The sequence below is a fragment of the Corapipo altera genome, unplaced genomic scaffold (assembly GCF_003945725.1).
Source record: "Corapipo altera isolate COAL_440 unplaced genomic scaffold, ASM394572v1 249, whole genome shotgun sequence".
Taxonomy (NCBI): Eukaryota; Metazoa; Chordata; class Aves; order Passeriformes; family Pipridae; genus Corapipo; species Corapipo altera.
Window position 1 is genome coordinate 959,070 of NW_020884982.1, and position 24,059 is coordinate 983,128.

A 24,059-nucleotide genomic window follows, 5' to 3' on the forward strand; every position below is an offset into this window, starting at 1 on the left:
TCTATATTCCTTCTAAAATAAGTTTACTCCAGTTACCAGGCATGAGGTTGTGCAAAACAGTCCTGAATACTTGCCAACCAAGGTTCAGTTCACACTGAAATCATCCGTAGACCTTAAGGAGATAAAAAGGAATTGTTTTCCTCAATGTTAAATGAAAACTTGCTTCCTATAGAAACCTACAGAAAGTAAAAGGCAGATGAAGTCAGGAGTGAAATTCCTCCTATTTTCATGATAATTTCTGTGCTGTTAAATTCACAATAACACAAGGAAATTAGAGCTGTATGAAAGCACACTGTTGTTTCTGAAAATGACATCTTGAAGTTGCACCTGACTACAGATTTGTCATTTTTTGGCTCATTCATACCTTGTCTTTCAATCTTCCTTTCATCACCCCTACCTCTAAGCCAAATTCATCTTGTTCTTGCTTCTGCTACAGTTATTACATACATCTCCACTTCTCCTTCTAAGTTTTATGATTCCCATGGCTACAGCCTCTTCAAGTCCCTATTCTTTAAATCACAAACAAATCCAAAAAATTATTTTCAGACATCTCTCCAAACACACAGAAACAAATCAACAGGTACAAATTTACCAAGAAAAGCTCAAGTGGGTTCCCCAATAATATTTCTCAGTGAAATACCTGTGTTCACTGCTCACAGAAAACACAAGAATATAGACTCACATATTCGAAGAGCACTGTGTTGTCTCATGCAGATCACTCATTAGTGACACTTCAGCCAATTTCAGCCCCAGCATCTCAGATTTTTCCCCAGGTTTGCCATTCTCTGCCAGCCCAAAAGTAACAGTCTTTCATTAAAATTAGACAGGTATTGACACCTTCCCATAAGCAGGGACTGATTTTTCACAAGGTTTCCTCTACAGTTCCATACAAGAAAAAAAGGTTTTCATTTCTATTTACCAACCTGTACTGGTTGCAGAGTAGCACAGAAAAAGTAATTACCTCTTTCTAAGGAAAATTTGACTAAGGAGAGCTGTGCTAGCCAAATCTCAGCAGCAGTCATGGAGCAACTCCATAAAACCTATTGCAGATCACCATCAGAGACTACAAGCTCATGTACAGCTTCAGACTCAACTAAGATGAACAAGTTTAGCAGTCCAAAAAAGAATTATGTGTAGGTAGAAGGAAATCAGTTCTCTGCCTCAAATAACAAGGGGAAGAACAACACTGCTTATGTCCCCATCCCCCAGATATCCTTAGTAGGTAAACTGGAAGCCAGCAGGGCACATGGGGAAAATAAAGGGTTTTTTAAGAAGACAGACACATCTGAGAAGCCTCTTAAGACACAGTAACCCCAAGTGATGCCTAAACCTGGCTCATAGGAAACCTGCTATCCTCAGCGTGCTGGACATGGCAAAAATTAGAACTAACAGACAGCCATAAAAATCAGCTATGCTTTTTCATACCCTTCATGTTGTTGTTAGAGAATTCCTAGTTCACTTCAAGAGAAAATTGTTCAGTCTTCAGAAGCAGAAACCCACTTCCATACACAGATTCCTTTGGTTTATCTGTTAATGTCCTCCACAGCAAAACAGCTTTGACACCTTTATTTTATTTAAAAACATGAGATGAGAAAAAGAAACAATCAACCAGCGAAGTACCATTTGATTAGTTACACCAGTTTGGTGAGTTTGGCACTGTAAATACTCAAAAGTGTGCTCACCTCCACTGTTCTGATTTTTGCAACACCACTCAAAGCTCCTGCCAGGATCTGTATTGGAGAACACTGCTTTCCTCAGGATAATCTTTGCTCAAATTTCATATGTAAGTCTACATGTCCTAATACTCACTGCAGTCAGGGAGAGGCAATAATATTCCCTTTTCAAAGTAAAGTAATTCCATGATGTGAAATAGATTAATTGAACCTGAAAATTAACATTTTACCTGCTTTCTTTCATGGTCTTGGCAGGAATATCTGAAAAAATACCCAACTTGACTTAATACCACACTGGCTTTGTTTATAAACTGGTTGTTGTTTTCTCAGTTAATGACAGATAAGATCTTAAGTAAGAAGTAAGGACATTTTCGTGAATTCAGTCATAAAACTCTTTCCTAAGCACATTTAGTTCACTTTGGTTGGTATGGTAAATAATTTGGAACTTTTTGGCAAATGTTTATACAAGAAACAAATCACTTGGCTTGCTTGCAGTCTTCACCAACAGTTTATGTAGGGTTTGAAGTATTTCATACATCTTAGAATACCTTGGGTTGCAAGGGACCCTAAAGATCATTGAGTTCAAACCCCCTGCAACCTGGTCAAGAACACTGCCAGGGATGGGGCATCCAAAACTTCTCTGGACAACCTCTGCCAGTGCCTCAACACCCTCTTCCTAATATCCAATCTAAACCTACTCTGTCAGTTTGAAACCATTCCCCCTTGTCCTGCCTCTACATGTTCTCGCAAATAGTCTCTCTCCATCTTTCTTATAATCTCTCTTCAGGTATTGGAAGGCCACAATTCAGAAGAAACCATTCCAATTTTAACTTGTGTCGTTATCATGAGACAAAATAAACTTTTGCATCATTTAAATATGCAGGTCAGTTTACTATGAGCTCACGAAGATACAGCATTTATTTTGCATTGAGTTACAAATAAGATGCATTGGTGTCATGATATTTCAGGAAAGAGTAAATCAGTAATGGTTTCATATTCTGTAAAGCCAAATATATTCAGCTTTATTGAATACTAAATATTCATTTAAATATTCAGCCTTAGAATGCAGCATAAACCCAGATTACTTTAAATTTCTGAGGTCATGACATAGTCTTTGAGCCTGGAATGTGCTGCCATTCAATAAAAGAATGTCAATGCTCTCTTGCATTAACACTGCTAACCTTTCCAAACATAGAATTATCCAAAGGAGATTTCAGTAATGTAAAACAAAGCTCATGATCTTAGGCATTATTTGGCTTCTTTTTATTGTTCACTGTTGTGATTTAAATGGAATGTGATCCTTACAAAGTTATTCATTAATGTTCATGCACAGAAAAAGGTAATTATGCACTTAAACTCCAAGATAATTCACTACCAACATATTTTTCACATAAAATCTTTTAAAATATAGACATACAATACAATAAGAAGCACTATTTCTCCCCTTCTTCTGAAAAGCTCCACATTCTCTTAAACACTCCTATAAAGGAAGGACTTTGAGTAAAAAGCTTACTTAACTAACTTTTAAAGGAAAATCTGGAATCAATACACTTGAAATCAAATGCATATTGATTGTGCCATTTTCCTCTTCAAAAATAAACTGTCTCAGTAAATTACATGAAGCTCTCAATTCTTAACACAATCCTTATGACTCAAGGTTCTTATTCCTTCTGGTAATTTTACTGCTGTGACTAGTCCCCAGTTAGCAAGATTAGTACTGGTGGTAAAGCCAGGCACATGCCAAAGCCTGTGAAAAACTTCAAGTTTTAACATTCTTTGTTCATAACCTGTTTTTGATCAGAACCTCCACCAGTTCCAGCATCTGCACAATCACTATCTTTGACAGTCTGTGCCTAAGTCAGGTGAAATGACACAGCACCCCCTCACTCAGATGGGCTTTGACTGCAGAGTAATTTCTACTGAGCAATCAAGGTAAAGCCAGTAACTTCTAAAATATAGATAATGATGGTTTTAATGTATTGAAAACTCCTTATAAATATCTAATTTGAACACTATGATAAATTCAGATGCTATGTGTCTGCTTTCCAGGATAAAGCTTTCCTTAATGCTCTCTCATGCCAGGACCTTGTCTTGCAAGCTTTCCATTTGTAGCTCTCCCTTTGACTTCAGCAAGGGCTCTGGAGAAAGGAACAGCATAATCAAGCCCTTAATCAAATTTATTAAAACCCTGATGATATACAACCCAATTAAGGAATACCTCTCCATTCCATAAGAGCTTTTTACATTCCCTATAAAACATTTTCTTCCTCACCACATAAAACTTACTGCGTGCATTGCTGTCTGTCAGTATGAAGTACTAGCCTTAGAAATTAAAATGGGCTAGTTAAATCTACAAGCTATTGCTGATTTAATTATGAAAAGATAATGCTAATTGGCTGAAGAACTTTCAAGCAATTTTCAGTCATGTTATTGGCCACATTTTGAAAGCCACGGCAATATTGTGATACACCAGTTTCTGAAAGCAGGATTTTTCTCACCTCATTTGTTAGTGCAGTACTTCCCTAAAGTGGTAAAGGTATTCCTGCCTATTTTGAAGTTTTCTTTACGATATTAAACAGCAAAAATGCATACTAATGCATGTTTCCTAAACATCTTGAATTCTTGAATTCTGTGTAAATTATCTTGAATTCTGTATTAATATAGAGTCAACTCTTTTTTTTGCTGGCCTGTGTTGCGACTGCTTTGTTTGAGATGCCAGACCCTTTAATTGAGCCAACCACAGCTCTACATAGTGAGTATTACCAGCATATCTCTCTTTCAGATATATCTGACACGTTTCAGAGCCCAACACCCCTGCTTCTGTTAAGCTGAACTACACAAGAGGCAGCTCACTGGTTTTGACATGATCTCTAGTCCCACATCTCATCCACCTCCGTAACACCTTAATTTAAGAGTGAACAATCTAATGAAAATTCTGCAAGGTCTTCATTTACAGAAAAAAAAAAAAAAAAAGGTTGTTTAACAGTTAAACTCTGCAGTTAGAAATTTAAGACTTTCTATATTGGTACAGTCTTCTCCAAAAGTACCTCTCTCATTGACTATTTTCCTATGTTTTTGGCTAGGCCACTTTTGCACCTCTAAGTACCAATCAGATATGACTCAAATTACACCTTAATTCATGGAGATTGTCCTGGGTGAAAGCATGCAAGCATTCCCAAATGCTTTCACAAATCTATTTACATATCTATTAAACTCATTTCCTTCTGTGGGATTGGGTTTTCCATGGCTTTGTATCAACTGGACACGTGTGTAAGGAGAAAAATATTATGGAAATGGTACCAATGTGCACCTGTGCTACCTATGTATACTTGCAAAAAATAAAGGGAACAAAAAAGTCTGCTTCTAAGCCCTAGTTATCCATACAAACTCTCTTCCAATAGTTCAGAGAGTTTTCTAAAGAAACACATATTTTCTCTTAACGAATGTAAGATTTTGCCAGTAACCTCCCTTAAGAAGTCCACCAAGAATTCTCTGTTTAGAACTCCACCAGTAACTTCCATTCGATAAAACCTTCAATGATAAAATTTCTCTATTTCTTTAGAGCTTTCCAGCATTGTAATCTCCCACACAGCATCCTACCAAGAAACCATTGTGCAAGGGGTGCCTGGAATTGCGTTATTTCTTCTTTTTTCTTTTGCATTTAGCACTATATCTTTCCTTACGAAAGGCATACATAAGCCTTAGGTTCTTTGTCTACCTGTTGTAAAGATGTTTAGGTTCTGTTGAAAACATAACCATATATAAAATTAAAATTAATTTTTTTTTTAGTTTATCCTCTGGCCTGCATTCCTAACAGCTGCAATTAGCATTATACCTCAAGCCTGTGGATCAACAAGCAGCATCCCTCCCCGAGAACAGCCCAAACCCCTGAGACTGCAGGAGGAATGTACCATTTTCCACAACAGAGAACCCCTTAAGCCACCTCTGCTGAATATCTGTGCTCCACCAGCATCAGCACAGGGCATCTGGTAAAGACTCAAGGTTTGTCTTCCTTATAAAACTGCAGCCAATGCACTGGTCTGGTTTGGCAGGGAAATGCTTTGGTGTGCTGTAGGGACTCCAATTATTTTTCAGCTGAAATAGAGCATAACCTTTAGCGAGTTTCGTTGCTAAATTATTGCACTGGGACACTCCTAAGGGCTGTGTCACATTTAGGTCCTGTGTCTGAACAAAGCTCCAGGAGCAAAGTGGGAAAACTGGAGAAACTTGCTGAAAACCTGGGACTCTCAAGATTTTCAGTGCAGGCTTGCCAGGGTTCACTGTTAAAGATCCATTTGTTGGGCTGGATTTTATTTTGCTTGCCTGAAATTTCTACCTCCACTTTCACCAAAAGCCACGCAGAGATTTAAAGCAGTCTCCTAACCACCTAATTGGGAAACTGTCAAGAACAAGACTTACCTACACTCTAAAGCTTTAGATCCACACACATTTTTAAAATAAATAGATCACCTGCAAAGTTTCCCCATATTCATCACATTAGCTTTCTTCAAGCAAGATATCCCCAACTCTATAATGCTTTTAAATCCTTTAAAAGATAGGGAGGAGGGGAAATACATGAAGTCTACATGGACAAATATAGCATAACACCTTTTCCACTTCTGATACTTGAACTCATTTCTTCAGTGTGAATCGACAGCTGTGCACTTAAATACATGGAAAGAGGAAGCACAGAGAGAAAAAGAAGTCATGGCATACACTTACAAAGACTCAGCTACAATTTTGTGTAGACTGAGAGGCAAAAAATAAATATCAGGATGAGAAGGGACAATGGTGAAGGGAAAACAAGCTCTGTGGTACATTATCTGCAATAAAAGCAACAAAAAAGCAATCACAGAAATAAATTGTAGAAGTCCAAATGGATATGCATTCTAACCCTCTCTCTTTCACAGGTATTCCTGTGAACCTTTAAAAACACTGAGGTCACCTCTTCTAGCCCCACAGTGATAGTGAAATGCAACAAACCCCTTGCTGTTTGCCAGAAACACGAGTGAAAAGGTGTACAGGGGGTGCAGGACTCTCCCTCTTTAGGTACCTAGTGAGTGATGTTCCCTCTGCTTAGACTGGATTAGCAGCTGCCCTCCTTTGTCACAGCATGCTGTGCTCTATGTTTGGTTCATTAAAAATAAAAGAAAAGAAATTGGATGATGGAAGAATCATCACACGAAGGACAGCAGGTAAGAATGAGGCATGAAGCACCAAACAGCAGTGGGTGGAAGGCATTGTAGTTGCCCTGACAAATCAGCCTTTTGAAGTCAGATTTTCTCTTTTTGTTTTAAATGAAAATTCCAATATGTATTTTTCCAGTCAGTTCCAGTGAAATGTATTGATTTATAACCTATTAGATATGCGATATTCCTCTTGTGACATAACATTCCATGGGTTTACTGAAGTACACTACATTTCCCTTCCTCAGGAAAGAAATTATATCATTAAACAAAGACACCAGTTTAGATGGCACGGTTATTAATCTGCCTTTAGTAAGCCCAAGTTACATTTTGTCCTATTTCTCAAGTACTTCTACTAAAGCTCAAATTACATTTTCTTTCAAAATGTGCCTATTGTGGTCAAACCAATTTGTTTGCAATTGTTTGAATAATTTCTTTCCTGCATTTCACAGAATTGCACAACAGGGGTTGGAAGGGACTTCTGGAGATCATCTTAGTCCAACACCCTGCTTAAAGTAGGCTCAGTTGGAGCTGGTTTCTTAGGCCTTTGTCGAGTCAGGCTTTAATTGTCTCTAGGGATGGAAACTCTACAAACCATGTGGGCAACTTAGAATCATAGAATTATGGCATGGTTTGGGTTGGAAGGGGCCTTAAAGATGATCCAGTTCCAACCCCTGCCATGAGCAGGGACACCTTCCACTAGACCAGGTTGCTCAGAGCCCCATCCAACCTGTCCCCAGGGATGGGGCAGCCACAGCTTCTCTGGGCAACCTGTGCCAGGACCTCACCACGCTCACAGGAAGGAATTTCTTCCTAATATCCAATCCAGTCCTACTCTCTGTCAGAGAGAAGCCTTTCCCTCTTGTCCTGTCACTCCAGGCCCTCGGAAATAGTCTCTCTCCATCTTCCTTGTGGGCTCCCTTCAGGTCCTGGAAGGCCACCATTAGGTCACCCCAAAGCTTCTCTTCTCCAGGTTGAACAATCCCAACTCTCTCAGCCTTTCCTCACAGCAGAGCTGCTCCATCCCTCTGATCACCTTGGTATCCCTCCTCTGAACTCTTTTCTACAGCTCCATGTCCTTGCTGTGCTGGGCCCCCAGAGCTGGAGGCAGCACTGCAGGTGGGTCTCCCCAGAGCAGGGCAGAGGGGCAGAATTCTGGGTCCAGCCTCTCACCCACCAGCACCCCTAAGTTCTTAATATCCTGAGATACTAACTATTTTCAAATATTACACTAGGTTAATTTTTAAAGACCTCTTTGAAAGATAAGAAAGAAGTATGAACACTTTCAAAAAGGTATTTAAGCTGCTTCAAGGAATGAGGTTCCACCTATTTTTCAAGCAATTAATCTCAGCAAGAAAATCAAGGTACAGGACAGGAAAATCAGGTCCAAAACAAACAAAACAGCTTGCAACACTTTGCCCATTATGTTCTCTATGCTTTCTCTAAGTCACTGTAATTTGTTATGCAAGAAAGGATGGCAACTGCTCTCTATGGGTTAGGGAAGATTCCAGACATGTGCAAAGAACCCTCCCACTTTAAGCCCATCAGGATAATCTTAACTGTGGTTTTGTAGGGATAGGGGTTGGAGGGAAAGGGATTATACAGACTTCAGTGCCAGTGAGGTGGTTATTTTAAACACGAGGCTGATGTTAGTTTTAATATTTTAGCCAAATTTGACAATTGGGCCAAAAAATAGTGATTAAATTATTCTTGCACTCCAACATCAGACAGTTGTAGAAGCTTTGTATCAGTCTTCTTTGATTTTGTGGTTGGATTTCCAGGAAATTTAAGAGTTAAAGAAAACCACATGGAAGGTTGAATTTTGAATAGCTACGCTAACCTACAAAGGATTAGTTCAAGCACATACATATCACTCCGTCATCTTCCACTGAACTCCTTAACAGAGGAGTTCCACTGTTTAAAAGGTGGAAAAATGCTTAAAGGGTAATATTCCATCTTTATTTATATCATTACCTATGCACCATTCTAGATGCATCTAAGACTAGATTTGGAGTATGCCACTGGAAGTAGTTAAATTAATCCATGCATCCCAACGAGCTTTATTTCCTGCTACATGAGCAATAGAGGTTGAAAGCAGCAGTGAATTAATAATTTTAAGTTTGGTCTCACTAAATTCAGAGTACAATACCCATATGACATCAATAGGAGAGAAAGTTGACTTGAATAACCAGATAAGAATTCAAGTTTATCTACCAGAAGAACTACCACAGTAGGGGTTTTTGCCATCATATCCCTAAATCAAATAAAAATCAGCAGATCAGCAGGTAAGTGTTTTTCAATTAAGCACAGTAATAGCTGCAAAAGTTGAGCAGTTCAAATTGAGTTCCTTAGCTCTTCAAGCTTGGAGTTTGTGGAATTTCAATCTTCATCGGATGGACGCCCAAAGGAACTGAATGTAAACGCAGTTTATTTCTTTAAAATTGCAGACAGGATTGCAGTATGCACCAAATAAAAAATTCTTGGCAACTAACTTAACTGACTGTTTTTTCCACAACTAATTTGTGTCATTTTTGTCCCAAATGTGGGCTTCTGTTTTGACCTTGGAGATAAATAGCATGAAATTTACCCTATAAATGTGCTCGAGAGAAGGTAAAAAATATACTCCAAGATACAAGAGTTTGTCACCAGCACACAGGAGAGGGAGAATACTCTAGTTTTTCTTTCTAATTTTTCTTTAAGTTCAAGTATGTGCGTTAAAGGAAACCCCAACAGACTTTTGGAGATTTATTTTTCAACCTGGGGCTTTTCTGTAGTCTTCTAACCCAGTATTTCAGTCTTTGACTGGGTACAATGTGATAGTAAGTCATCTGAAGTAACTGCAAACTTAAGGACTTAGAGTTTATTACTTACTCAGGCAGAACTCACATTAATTCCAAGTCCTGATGAATAGGACCTGCAGGAATGAGTCTTTCCATTTAATTTAATAGGAAAGAGACCTGCATCATCCTTAATGTCGTCAATAAGAAGCTTAGGCCTCAATTCAAAAAAGAAACATTTAATTGTATCCGTATTCAGGACGCTGAACATGTGCTTAACTTTAATCATATGCTTGGGTTGGAGTTACACGATTAAACAACGCAAGCTATAGTACCACCCCAGAAAGAATGCTTCCTCGAGCCAAAATCTTAATAAGTAACACAAATAAGACCAACAAACAGCATCCCAGCCTTCTCTTGTTTCTGCATTCAAAGCTCTCTTCTGACAAAGACAACTATTATATTTATATATATTTATATGTATTTTGGCAGAAAGAGTCTCCCAAGCATAAGATACTTTTTTCTTAAACTCCTGGCTCTCACCTGCGCTGTTCAGCCTCCAATAGTTGAATCAAAAAAGCATCCAGTGTTCCTAGTTAAACACTATTTTGATGTCTAGACAAAAAAAAAGATTATTTATTCCTTTACAAAAGATAAGCAGTAATTTCATTGACTTATGACTGAAGAAGAGGAATGGGAGGTAGAGGAACAGGGTGATGTTATTGGAAGTTGAATCCTATCATCTCTGGAAGGACATCGACAACAGAAGGGCCTTTGACAACAGGAGAAAGAACAATCTTGTATCCATCTTCACAGAAAGGACAAAAGAATACTTAAGGAGTTAGCCTCACTTTTGACTCTTGAAAAGAGAAGAAACCCATTTCTGAGCACATAAAGAAGGTGACTGGGAACAGTCATCACGGATTTACCAAAGGTGAATCACGTTGCAGAACCCTGATTGCTTTCTGTGAGAGAATGACTAGACTTCTGGGCAAGAGGAGACTTGTCAATGCCATTTGCCTTGACTTCAGCAAAATACAAGTTCAATGGTCTAGCTCAGAGGGTGTTAGCTGATAACTAATACTCTACCTGGAAACCTGGAACAGCTGGAGTAATGATGTGGTCATACTAGGACTGCCCTGTTAAATGAATTTAAAGGACCTGGAGGAGGTGGTGGAATGCTTGCAGATGACATCAAACTGGGGAGACATCAGTTGATATGCTTAAACACACAGCTGCCATCCAAAGGGACACAGATGGACAAACTTCAAGAAATTCATCAAGCACAAATTAAAAGACTTGCCTTTGAAAAGGAAAACTCCTTTCAGAAGAACAGACTACTGAAAAGGCCCTTTGGTGTCTAGACAGCAAGCTGAACAAGGGCCAGGAATGTGCCCTGGCAGTAAAGGCCAACAGCACCCTGGGAAGCATTAACCAGTGGATCCAGAGAAATGATCACCTTTTCAGCACTCACTAGCCTGAACCTAAAATACTGTGTTCAGTTTTGGGCACTCCAGTTGAAAAAATAAATGACACTACTCTGAGTCAAGGGCAGAGCCCTGGAGCACTTGTCCAAGGAAGAGGAACAAGGTTTGTTCAGCATGTTTAAGGAGGTCATCAAGAAGACAGAGCCAGGCTCTTCACAGTGTTTCATGCTGGGACTAAGAGAGACAATGGTCATAAATTGAAAGCAGAGAGGATCTGGCTGGATGGAATGAGAAGCTTTCACACCATGAGGACAGTTAGGCAGCATTTGGAAAGGTGCTACCATCTCCATGCTTGGAGGTTTTCGGTACCCAACTGGATAAAATCCTGAGCAACCTGGTTTGATATCACAGCTGACACTCCTTTGATAGGATAGTCCTTTGGACTAGACAAAATCCTGAAAGCCTTCCCAACTTGAATTATTCTACTATACTATATTTCTAAGTGTTTTTCTTTCATCTTATCAAGAGCACAGAAAGAGGTATCTCCTTCTGAAGGCTGACAGGAATATAATCATAAATACGGGAACGCAGCACTGTGACCATACATTGGTCTGATAAAAATGAGAAAGCCCCACCTTAGGTTTTCAGAGAAACAGGGAGAAGGTGGGACATTTTTAGCTGCATTTCTTATACTACTCCACACAAAGATAACTAAATTCCAAGACAGCAACAGTGAAGAGCTTTGAATACACATCATATACACTGTAGTCAAAGAATCCACACATCTAAATAAAAAAGCACTGAAATGCCACATCAGCAGTCTTTTGAAGACACAAATTCAGCTTATGAATACTCTGATATAAAACTGCTGTAATCTAGAACTCGAGTATACATTAAAATAATCAGAATTATAACATTTACCCTTCAAATGTGATGTCACTTGGTTACCCAAACAAATATTGAACAATAAAGAAGACGAGAGGTCTGTATAAGATTATCCTGATAAGTGTCCTCATCCATCTTCAATTGTTCTCTTATTTTTATCCAATCATTTTTTATTTTCAAAAGTTAAAGATAAGAAATAAGTTGAAAAGGAAAAAGAAGAAGATCATTTAGTACATATTCCTCTTACTATCACATATGCTTAGAAAGTTATTTGTCCAAGTAAAGAAATGAAAGGATAGAAAGACACTGGCCAACTTAAGAAATACTGGATCAAATTGATGGATTTATCAAACTAATAATAAGGTTCAGTAAATGCTAAAGTATTAGTGGTTAAGAACTGTGGGTTTATTTAAAGTTCTTTTACAGTTCTGGTTGTTCAAATTAATATTTGTGACCAAATATCTTGGTTTCTTCTGCAGAGTTTCAGCTAATATATAAAAAAAAAGTAAAAGATTTTTTTTTTTTTAGCTAATCCTATAAAGGATTTGCTTAATGAAGAGATGGGCTCCAACATCTTAGGCCTTGTGGGAGATATGCTTATGCAAGACTGGGTAAGGAATCAACTGCTAGCAAGAATTACTATTTCCTAATTTGCAATGTTGAAATTTTAAATATATATATATGAAATATTGGTCAGTAATGTACAATTCATCTTTATATTTACCTGTATCATTCTTACACTAGAAACCTTCCTCTTCAAACCAGCTTGGTGTAATTCAGTTATTAACTGAAGGAATGGTCCAGAAAGAAGTAGTTCTTTCTTTTGTTTCAATTACTAGTTGAATTAACAATTTAAATAACTTATTCCACCACTTTCATATCTAAAATGGATTAATGGAAAGACAGAATGTCAGATTCTATTATTCCCAGGATTGGCTCCAAGTAAGGACATGAGCCAAGAGAGCAGCCCCTATAAAGAAAATGTTCCTTGAGAAATATGTAGAATGAGTTATTCATTTTCCTGCCAAATAGGAAAGATAAGAATATATATATATATATATATATATATATATATATATATATGAGATGTTGCATCATGTTTGCCAGATCAGCTGGATATTTAATGAAAAAGAGTCAGGGCCTGATCCATTTCTCCTAAAAACAACTGGAAACTTTCTTTCCATCAGCTCCAGTGAGAGTTGGATTAGCCCCATCTGCATGTTTTCAGGCACAAAACCAATTTTCATTTCCTGACCTGTGTGTAATTCCATCGAGGATGTCGCTATTGCAGAGAGAGAACAACTTATCACAAGATTATAAATATCCAACACCTTCTTAGTTACCATTGTGCAGATATAGTAACTTTACCCTATTCATTAAATATTTCTGTCAAGATCTTCAGTGTTACAGTGCATTAAACTAGAACAACAAAATACATTAATTGCTTCATTACAAAATTTGCATCTGCTGTATTTTCATGAACGTGTTATCAGACACACACATTCCTGCATGTGTAAGCCCTCATCTCCGCTGCAAGACGCCTTTTAATGTACATGAATCACAAAGCAAGCCTTTACATCATAGAATCATAGAGTGGTTTGGGTTGGAAGGGACTTTAAAGACCATCTCATTACAAAACACTCCCCTGCCATGGGCAGAGATACCTTCCACTTGACCGGGTTGCTCAGAGCCCCATCCAACCTGGCCTTGGACACTTCCAGGGATGGGGCAGCCACAGCTTCTCTGGGCAGGGCCTCACCACCTGTGTCAGGGCCTCACCACCCTCACAGGGAAAAATTTCTCCCTGATATCCAATCTAAACTCACTCTCTATCAGTTTGAAGCCATTGCCCCTCGTCCTGTCACTACATGTTCTTGTAAATAGTATGTGACCACAAAGAATTAAACAGTCCTCTTGTCTATAGGTCAGATCGTTGCAGGTTTCTTGAATCAGTCCCTTAGAACTTGTCATTTTTAAAATGAATGTTTTAATTCATAAGGACTGTCTGTTTATGAATTTTCTACTTGACCTCAGACATGTTTCAACTCCTTTAGCTTTAAATTAATTATCTTCGGAAACAGTAGAACCCTAGGGTGTTATTGTTAGAGTAACTTCACACCAATCTTCTGTGAAGTGCTTTGAGCCTTCACAGGTTCTTTACCACTCTCCAAATAACCAATAAAATATTTATTAAAAGAGCCTGAACCACACAGAGTAGTGTAGGCTGAAATTTTGTTCTTTGCTTATTACACACTAAGCAGTATTTTGTATGAAAGCTGTGTTCTAGAACACAAACCCCATTGGGCAAGTAATACATTAGATGTGTCATATTTTCTATTGCCAGTCTCATCAAGCTGATTTGGAATTTGCTGCCTGGGTAGAGTGACTCATATGTTTACTGGCCCTGACAGGTGCTGGGCATCTTCCACACTCATTAAAGTTAATGACTTCAACAGCAGACAGGGAAAACTATATGTTGAAGTAGGTTTTCTCTTAACAGATATTCCCAAGTTATCATTTAAGAGAGTATGTAAGTGGTGTCAATTTTCTTCTGCAATCACAAAACCAGCCCATAACCAAACCCCTTACTCTTCTTTGCAAAAATAACTCAATTAGCTTCACAGGAATTTCCTGTTGGAATAAGGCAAGGAAAAAAAATCCACCATACACAGAGCTTTGCACATAAAAGCTCAGTTTCTTGCCATAAAACCTGTCACATCCTCACCGGAACAGAGGAATTAACATACTGGAAACAAGCCAGTAATTTTATAGAAATATATGCCTTTAAGTAAGCTCTAAATCAGTATTCTCACAATAGCCACAGCTTTGGCATCATTTCTATCCCAACAAGCCACAGCTGCTGAATTGGAGACTTCTGACTTCATATTAGATAAGTAATGAGAAGTTTCATGCAGCAGTGCCAGACTCTGTCCTTTGATATTAACACAGCATGCTACAGTTGTTGACCAGCCACATCAAAGAGATATGCCTTTAATTTACACTGATTAGCTAAAAATATTCAGGAGACAACTTCACAGAGACTTCTCCCATGACGTGAGACTGTCAACCAAGTTATGAAGAGATGGACACCTCACAGACATCTGTGTATTCACACAAACCCAAGAAACGAGGAGGATTGAATCTTAAACTACAGAGACATCTCTACTTTGATGCCTGTCCAGCCAGTAGATCTGCACTGTTAATAGGACAAAGTCCTGTACCCTGGCTTCCACCCAACCAGAAATACTGAGCCAGAGGCCTCACAGAAACCTGTGCCTTACTATTAACCTGCCCTGCAAAGCTCCTGATTTAATGGTCTGGCAAAGATTATAAAACAAAGCCATTTGAAGTAGGAAAAAGAAAAGACTGAAACCTCTAAAAGGAGGGCTGAAGAATTACTGAAGTTTTAAATACTCATCACTTTTAATATCTAACTTTTGAGGGTCTTCCAGAGCAAAATGTAATGGTGCATCTCCACAGTTAATTAAACATAACAGTCCAGTTAAAGAACTGTCCTGTTTTCTCTTCAGCAGGTCTCACATGATCATTTCTTGCTCTTATAATACCATAAGACATTGAGGTACAAACATATGAGCAACTCATCTTCCAAACCCAAACTAATGTGCTGTTTGCTGGACAGAATTACAACAGAATTAGTAAGCAGCATGTTGACTGAAAGAAAACTGCTCAGTTGGTTTTAGAATATATTTCAGTAGTTTGGGGAACACTAACTCAAGATTTAGAAATTCAGCAATTTTTCCATCCACATTGGCACAGAAAGTAATTAAAGAAAAAAGTATTTCAGGAAAGCCTTTTTATTCTTGATGTCTGAAAAGAGTTGTTCCTGGTTTTATAGTGCATTGTTCCTTATTTTCCACACTTTTTTTTTCACTATTTTTTGCTTGTTTTTTTTTTGTTTTACCTTACATTAATTTCTAACTTATAATGCTATGATTTCTGCATCTCAGGTAAGCAAGATAATTCTATTCTACAGCATCAGTCACCGACTTGTGCCCAGTTTTCGCATACTTTAAAACAAAAAAAGCTGAACAGCAGCAACTGTTTTATCCAAATTTACAGCCTTCCCTCACATGGAAGGCCAAGAGAACTGCATATTGTGTAAGGGAAGACCTATCCATAGTGCTGTGTGACAGTCTCTGCTCATGCTGGGCAAGATCCAAAGCTCACTAAAATAACTGGGAATTTTTCATTGTCTTCTGTGGAGACATAGCTGGGGCATAGCAAGTGAAAAGCAGTTTCACTGAAATGAAACATTCCCCAGAAACACTTCACAATCCTGGTGGTGACCAGAAGAAAGGGATAGTGGAGTTCTTCCTTAAGCTGCAGGGCTAAATTTGTTGGACCAAACCTAAGGTATTCTCCAGTTCATATACTGGTCCTCAGTGTTTAAAAAAATTTAGCTGTTTTCTTCTACCTGGAAACAGAAAATGGTATTGGAATGCTTTGGCTTTACTGGCACACGTGGTATGCAGGGAATGAGCAATGGTTAACCAAGCCTAATGGACCAAGTCTACAGAATTTGTGAATGCTTAGGAAATACACCTTTGTCAACAAGAGGAGATTGATAAAAAAGGACCTGTTCTAAAAGGTTTGAAATAGCCACAAAAATCATAAACTCACTTCAATCTAAAAATGATTTATCAATTATTATTTTTTCCATCTATCCTGGAAATGCTGTCAAAACTTCACAACTGTGTAACTGAGACATGACTAAAGACACCATTGTTACCTATGCAAATAAAATCACTATAAGTCCAAAAAGTAGTGACATTCTAGGTCATTGCTGTAAGAATTCTTGCACTGATTATCTTAGGAATCATTCACTACTCCACAGATTAGATCCTAAACCACCTGTCAACCCTATTTCTATGCAAATTGCTTTAGTTTGCAGAGCCAGCAAAGTGATGACCTCAAAACCTGCATGACACCAGACCACCAGCAACCAACTTACAAGGCTGTTTAAGAGCACCAAAAAGCACCTTTTGCAAACTATCAGACACAGACAAGAAGATAATCACAACATAGCAAAACACAAATCCAACATAAATGAAAAGGGTAAGCCGCATCTTACCTCATTTGGGTTGTCTGTTGTGATGGTTTTATTTTTCAGCTTTTTCTGCAGCAGTTTGGTTTCATACTCTGGTCTGGGATGCTCCTGAAACAAACAAACAAATAAGCAAACATGTGATTATGATTAAGGGAAAAAAACCCACAAAATTATGGTCACTTATTCACAAGCCAAGCCATCCAGAGGATTCAACCCTATGGCACCTTTTGGACTAAGGGGATCACTGCCTTAAGGTATCTGATACATTACAGGATGCAGGGGAAGAGCATTTAGGGATTGCACAGGACTTACTATGGAATGCTTGGAGGAGGAGCCAAAGGTGGACAAGGGAGAGATTTAAGCCACCTGGGGAAGAACAACTGTGAAAAAATAGATGGATAAGGGGATAAAAAGGGATGGTCATATACAAACAGTTTGGTGGTTTGACCTACAGCACATGCAGGAAGTACAGGTGTGAGGCTGAGGATCTAAGTGCTAGGGGAGATCATCCTGATCACCACCACAGAATATTCTGAGTTAGAAGGGACCCACAAGGATCATAGAGTCCAACTCAAACTCAAGGTGAATGGTCCCTTGCCATTGCTAGAGCACTCTGCTCTACCCACCAGAGCCCATCTCAGCTAGCAGGTAGGTGAAGTGCCTGGGAATCAGGAAAGTGTAAGTTTCTAAGGATGAGACCACGGTGGAGTTGGGTTATCAGAGGGACCAGGAGAATCCCAGCCAACTGCCAGAGAGATCACAGGGTCTGGGGGTCTCTGGGAGTGTGACGCACTAGGGTGTGGGGTGGTGTCTTCAAGGTCAAGAATAGGGTGGTTTGGTTGCTGGGGGGCCAGGGAGTCCCAGTCAGCTCTGGGGGAGCAGGATGCGTGTGTGAGTGAGCACCTGGACAGGGGATGTAGCATTGTGGGCTTGTACCTGAGTGCCTGAATCTGGGGAGACTGGGGCCCAGGGTGAGCTGTTGGGCAGAGTGAGTGACCCCAGCTGCTGGGGGGATCTGCATTGTACATTTGTGCATATGGACAACAGGGCTCGGTCTTAAGCTGTGCCAGTGGAAGTTTAGGCTGGATATTAGAAAGAAATTTTTTACAGAGAGAGTGATCAGACACTGGAATGGGCTGCCCAGGGAGGGGCTGGAGTCACCATCCCTGGATGTCTTAAGATGAGACTGGATGTGGTATCAGTGCCATGGTCTGGGAACCATGGAGGGGTTGGATCAAGAGTTGAACTTGATGATCTCAGAGGTCTTTTCCAACCCAGTTGATTTGATGATTCTATGATATATATGCACACACATATATATTCTCCCTAACAGACCCCTGCAGTGAGGGAGAAGAGCAGGATAAGGCTGTTATGTTGTGTTTTGTGCATGTCTGTGTGATCTTTGTACTGTCCATGCATATGTGCACATGTGTGCTGTGTGTATGTGCTCTGTGTACAAATGTCTACTGAGAATACATGGTTTGCTTCACTATAGGTGCAGCCCAGGGGTGTGGAGCTGTGGCTGCTTCACCTCTCTTGGGCTGCTGGATTTGGCCCAGTTTCCCTTATAAACAACCTTTCAAGGTTCCCTTTCAAAATATGATTTTCTTTTCCAAATTAGAGTATAAATTAAGCATGGTGGCAAAAATTCACCAGGCTTTCAAAGAAAGCAGTTCATAAAAAGGACAAGTGTCATGTATCTCCTCATTCCCACCAAGTTCTGAATTCATTCAGAGCCTGGAATTTAGATTTGATACCTTCCACCAAAAAAAGGCTATTCCTCTAGCATTGGTCATATTATCATCTTTACTATAATTAGAACATTTGCTTATCAGCCCTATCAAAAATTTTTGGTTACTAACACTTTTTAATGAATCTGGTAGCCATGAAGAGACCAAAAACCATTTTAAATAAAATTATTTAATCCTCATAAGCAATACAATGGAGGCTACATGGAACTTTGGCAGTCTTCCTTGAGGGATACCGGTGATGTTCATTTTCCATATCTGTAACATTTTAACTACTTCAGACACAACCTCTACCATTCTCTGATGCACACAAGAATATGAACACTGTGAGACCCCCAACCTATTATTTATCTTGATCATGAGATTTTCCTGATTTATTAAAAAGGTATGTGACATACTATCATTTAAATCACAGAATGGTTTGGGTTGGAAGGGACGTTAAAGATCATCTCGTTCCAATCCCCCTGATGGGGGCAGGGACACCTTCCACTAGACCAGCTGTGATGTCCCAGCACTAAGGGGAAGGAGACACCTGATTTTCATAAATGCTCATGGTGAATAGTCAGAGGGTCTGCAAACAATTAGAAAGTCTTAATAGTAAATTGCACAACTGGCATGGAAAATGGTATGTTAGTCCCTGAACACAAGCACACAGCAGTGGGTTTGGGATTAAGGGGTAAAATGAAAAGGAAGAGAGAAAAGAAGAGAAGAATTCAAGAAATAATTAGCGAAAGAAAGAAAGAGTGAGTTAATTCAGCAGTCCTGGTTCCACCATCAATCCAGCTGATGGGATATCCAGACACTCATCCTGGGGGATGCCACCCGGGTTTGGGGTGGGTACCTTTATATGGATAGGTTTCCCCACACTGAAGATGGGCTTCTCACTTTCTAAACAAATCAGTGTAAATGTTTAAAGATGCTGCAGTCAACACCTCTATCTTGATGTTTTGTAAGTTTTCACCACCTTTTTGATCTGCATCATTTTTTGTCACACTCCCTTAGCTACAGTACAGAGGTCAGATGCAAGAAACATCTTTAGACTTAAGAAATCTAATGACTCTATGGCAGCACCTGGAGATCTGAATCAGCTTTTTTCCTTTTTTTCATCTTACTTTCTGGTAAGCACAGCATTCTGAGCCACCAGGGGCAACTTCCAGAGGTCAGAGCAACTTCTGAAAACTGACTTGAATGGAAAAAGGGTGAGAAGATAAATGCCAAGCAGAACACTGCAAACTTACTGTTTGCAATTGACAGTTTTGCTTTGAGTGCATATTCTGTTCAAATTTGGGCAAGTTATGCTTAGTTTTCCTAGTTAGAGATGCCAATGTCCTTTTTAACAGCATTTCATACACCTACATCTGGATTGGATAATTAGTTGATCTGTCTTCTCTGAATCTGCCAAGTCATCTTAACCTTGATTGAACAGACCACAGATCTTCCTGGACTGCAAATTTCTATATATTCCTTTTATGAACATTTTGCACAAAATATTTCTTTACAGTCCAGACTCAGAGATATTTGACCCATACATACATGGATGTGAAGGGACAGTTCCACTCAGCTGTAAAAAGAGCATGATTCAGAATCAATTCTTTGTCTGAAAATGGGAAGAGTTCTACACTTTATAAGCTAGAAATAGTTGTGATGACTTCAAGAAGGCCAAATGTCCATGTAGGGATAAATATGAATCCCACGACGCTGGAAGTTTGCCAGTACAGCTGCCAGACACTTATTGAAAACCATGTGAGCCAAGGTACTTTGAGGCCAAATGAGCGCTCAGAGTAGAAAAACTGTAATTCCCATTCTGAAAACAAAAAGCGAAATCATGGAATCTTTACTCAGGCTAAACTCAGATTGACGTCAGTGGGAATTTTCCCTGAGAATGGTCTCCAGGATTTGCCTCAAACCTATACATGTACACCCAGTATACATTGCAAATTCTGGCTGCATGGGTAACGATCTAGTTTGATAAGAACATAAGATGTGAACTCATCTCTCCTTAATTTCTTTTTGATTTAGGAAGAAAGTGATAACAGAATTTTACAAAGCATACGTGACAAATTCATTGGATTTATAAGAAGAAAAGATAAAACCTTAGAAACTACTCCAGATTGGGAGACCAAAGGAGTTACCATCAAAAAAAAAAAAAAAAGCCATATGCTTAAAGTCAAAAAACCAGTATAAATTCATTGAACAGCCTTATCCTAATATGCTGTGCACAAGCAGAGCAGCATATCAGTGCACACTGATAGGAAGAAAGGTTTCCAAAAGGAAAAATTGGAATGACCCAGCTGCTGCCCCAAAGCATAATGGAAACTTGGAATGAACAGAGCAGAGAGCCCAGGTGTTCTTTGCTGCAGAAGGGTTAATTATTACAAATCAAGGACCAAACCCTTCTCTTTATTATGATGATGATGACAGAGGGTGGTGGGGTGAGAAGTCCAAGGAAGAGTTTGTTATTCACACCAAGGATCTGTTCAGACTGTCCCTCTAAAGGGACGCTCAACCAAAGAAAAATGGTTTTATATCTCAACATGGGGCTGCTGGTAGATGTCCCCAATCTTTTTAGTCCAGATCATTTGTACGATACCTTTGATAAAAGCCACTGAGCAAGTACACGGGACTTCAGCTATCAAAGGTATTCTAAAGCAACATAAAACTGAAGGAGTTAAAAGAAACTATAAGATCTATTATGGGAATACATTTCCCAGACAGATAGATCTTTGCTCTCATTGAGCGAGAACAGTGATAGTGCTTCAGGAGACTACTTGCAAAACTAAATTTTGAAATATGGCCTCAGATTTTTAAATGCCCTTAGGCTGGGATCAAACAACCAAATGCTGTCATTTCAGTTGTAGATAACATTTTGAGGGTAACTGCAGCAGAATACAGCATCATTTGGTTTTGTTTATTTTACAATTCAAATTCAATCTATTTAAATACTCCTATACTGGTAAATGGAATTGTGTGAATCACAGCATCACAGAATGGCCTGGGTTGGAAGAGACCTTAAGACTACCCAGTTCCAACCCCCCTGCCACGGCAAGGGACACCTTCCACTATCCCAGGTTGCTCAGAGCCCCATCCAACTTGGTCTGGAACACTTCCAGGGATGGGACAGCCACAGCTTTTCTGGGCAACCTGTGCCAGGGCCTCCCCACCCTCACAGGGAACAATTTCAACCTAATATCTAATCTAAACCTACTCTGTAAAAGAAAGGAAATGAGAGCACATTGATATGTCAGCTAGAAGAGACATAGAAGAGCAAAATTAAATAGAGTCCCAGGATGTTGGGGCAGACCTCTGGATCAGCTGTCTGGGAATGAAAAAATGTAATCATACATCTTTACCAACTTCTTGGCAAGCAAAACAATTGTCACCTACTTTGGTTCTTACAGTCTACAACTTAAAACATGTTTAAAGGGGGTCGTCACATGTAATTTTTCAGTGGAGCAACAGTTTCCCCTTAATAGTTTCCCCAAAGACCTGAGGGACAACATCCGGGTTTCAGCATTCCCTTCCCAACTATCCTAATAAAATTCTCATCCTCTTAAACATAGGACTTAAGTAGAATGTTGAAATGAATTGGTTAGTATGCCAGGGCTATCATGGGATCATTAAATAACTAGTGTTAATTGGAATTTAATGAAGGTGAGAGAAGATTCACTGGAAAGAGGGATGAAACCTGAGGAAAGCTAGTAAAAAAAGCAGACAAGGAGTTCAAAAATATTTGGAAATGTGGACCTAACAGGAAAATTAGAGTAGGTATGGGAAAAATGTGAGATCATGCATCTGGGGAAAAGAATCCAAAGTAAAGATGTCATTGGCATAAGAAACCAAAGGATGTAGAGAGGATGAAAGGAGAGATTTGAGACAAGACAAAATATTGTAGCCACAAATTCCCCTTTTAACATTACTGACCATTTTTTCTCCAAGAGGGCTACACAGTTACTTTATTTTTTAAGCAAACAAAAATATCTTGTACTTCCAAGTTTAGTAGGTACTATTGAAACTTCAAAAAAGGAATCTGCTCCTATAGTTTGCAAAGTGGAAGGAAATGTGAAAACATCAAACTCCTCAGATCACAATGAATTTTGAAAGCATAGTACAGAACACCAATTTAAACCAAAATAGAGTTAGGACAGAATGGAGTGGATGTGTAAACTTATTTAATGTCACAAAGTCAGCTTGCTATTTAATTCTATCTTACCCAGTTTACCTTCCTTATTACTGTCTCTTAACTCAGCTGTAATCCACAGGGATCTTGAAGGAAGAATGAGACTTTGGGAATTATTTTGAAAAGAAAAACAAATAAACAAAAAAATAAAAACAACAACAAAAAAAAGCTAGTAAACATTTTACAGAGCACAGGATTTTAACTTGAAATTATATCTTACCAAAAATGTTCTTAATGAAGATAGACATCCAAGCTCCTCTTTGTTATAATGAAACTGTGTGACAACATGACTATTCAAGCAATAACAAGAGCAATGAGTGAGAATCCTTGGCCTTTCAGTTAGGGCAGATTTTCTGTCCATTTGACTTCCAAGTTCTGGTCCACATTCTAAAATTTCATCATTTATAGTTGCATTTCTATTTCAGTTTATACAGAAAAATGATGTAAAATCTCTTCCACCAAAAAATCTAAAGCAGGAATATCCTAAGTCCTAGAAATACAATTTCTGAAGATTCATGGGAAGGCAATAGTTTCTACTGCCCACATCATTAATTAGAGTCCCTCTGTACTTCTTCACCAGCTCCTTTACAAGCAGAAGAGTGGGATTCTCCCACCTCCACCCCTGCTTTATCAATTGGCCGTATCCCTTATCACACAGCCTAAATTATAAACAAATTCACAACCTGTTTGATTGGGTTACACAATCACACATTTGTGGCAAGACATGTTGAGGGAATGAATTTCAGGAAGAATTTCTCCATGGAAAGGGTTGTCTAGCATTGGAATGGGCTGCCAAGGGAGGTATTCAAGAAACAGCTGGATGTGGCACTCAGTGCTCTGGTCTGGTTGACAAAGTAGGGATTGGTCACAGGTTGGACTCGATGATCTTGGATGTCTTTTCCAACCTTAATGATTCTGTGATTTTGTGAGTGTTTATGTATTTCCGAGGCTTTGTCTGTTGTCATGGTTCTGGGCTGAGTTTGGTTTTTTCCTTTTTCTCTGCTATTTATTTATCAGTTGCTCAATTGCTTTTTAACACAATTATCTGTTTTGCAGTTTGTACCCAATGCTACCTATTATTTTTGTGGTTTTCAGATGTAAGAACACAAATGTTCTAA

At 38.9% G+C, this 24,059-nt stretch overlaps 1 protein-coding gene across 1 annotated transcript in view; it reads right to left on the bottom strand.

Moving 5' to 3' along the window:
- Positions 1-24,059, bottom strand: part of ANO2 (anoctamin 2) — a 123,817-nt gene that overhangs the window by 65,122 nt on the left and 34,636 nt on the right. The window contains exon 11 of the mRNA XM_027665935.1: positions 17,041-17,124. Coding sequence (XP_027521736.1) covers positions 17,041-17,124 — 84 coding nt within the window. The remainder of the gene's footprint in view (positions 1-17,040; positions 17,125-24,059) is intronic.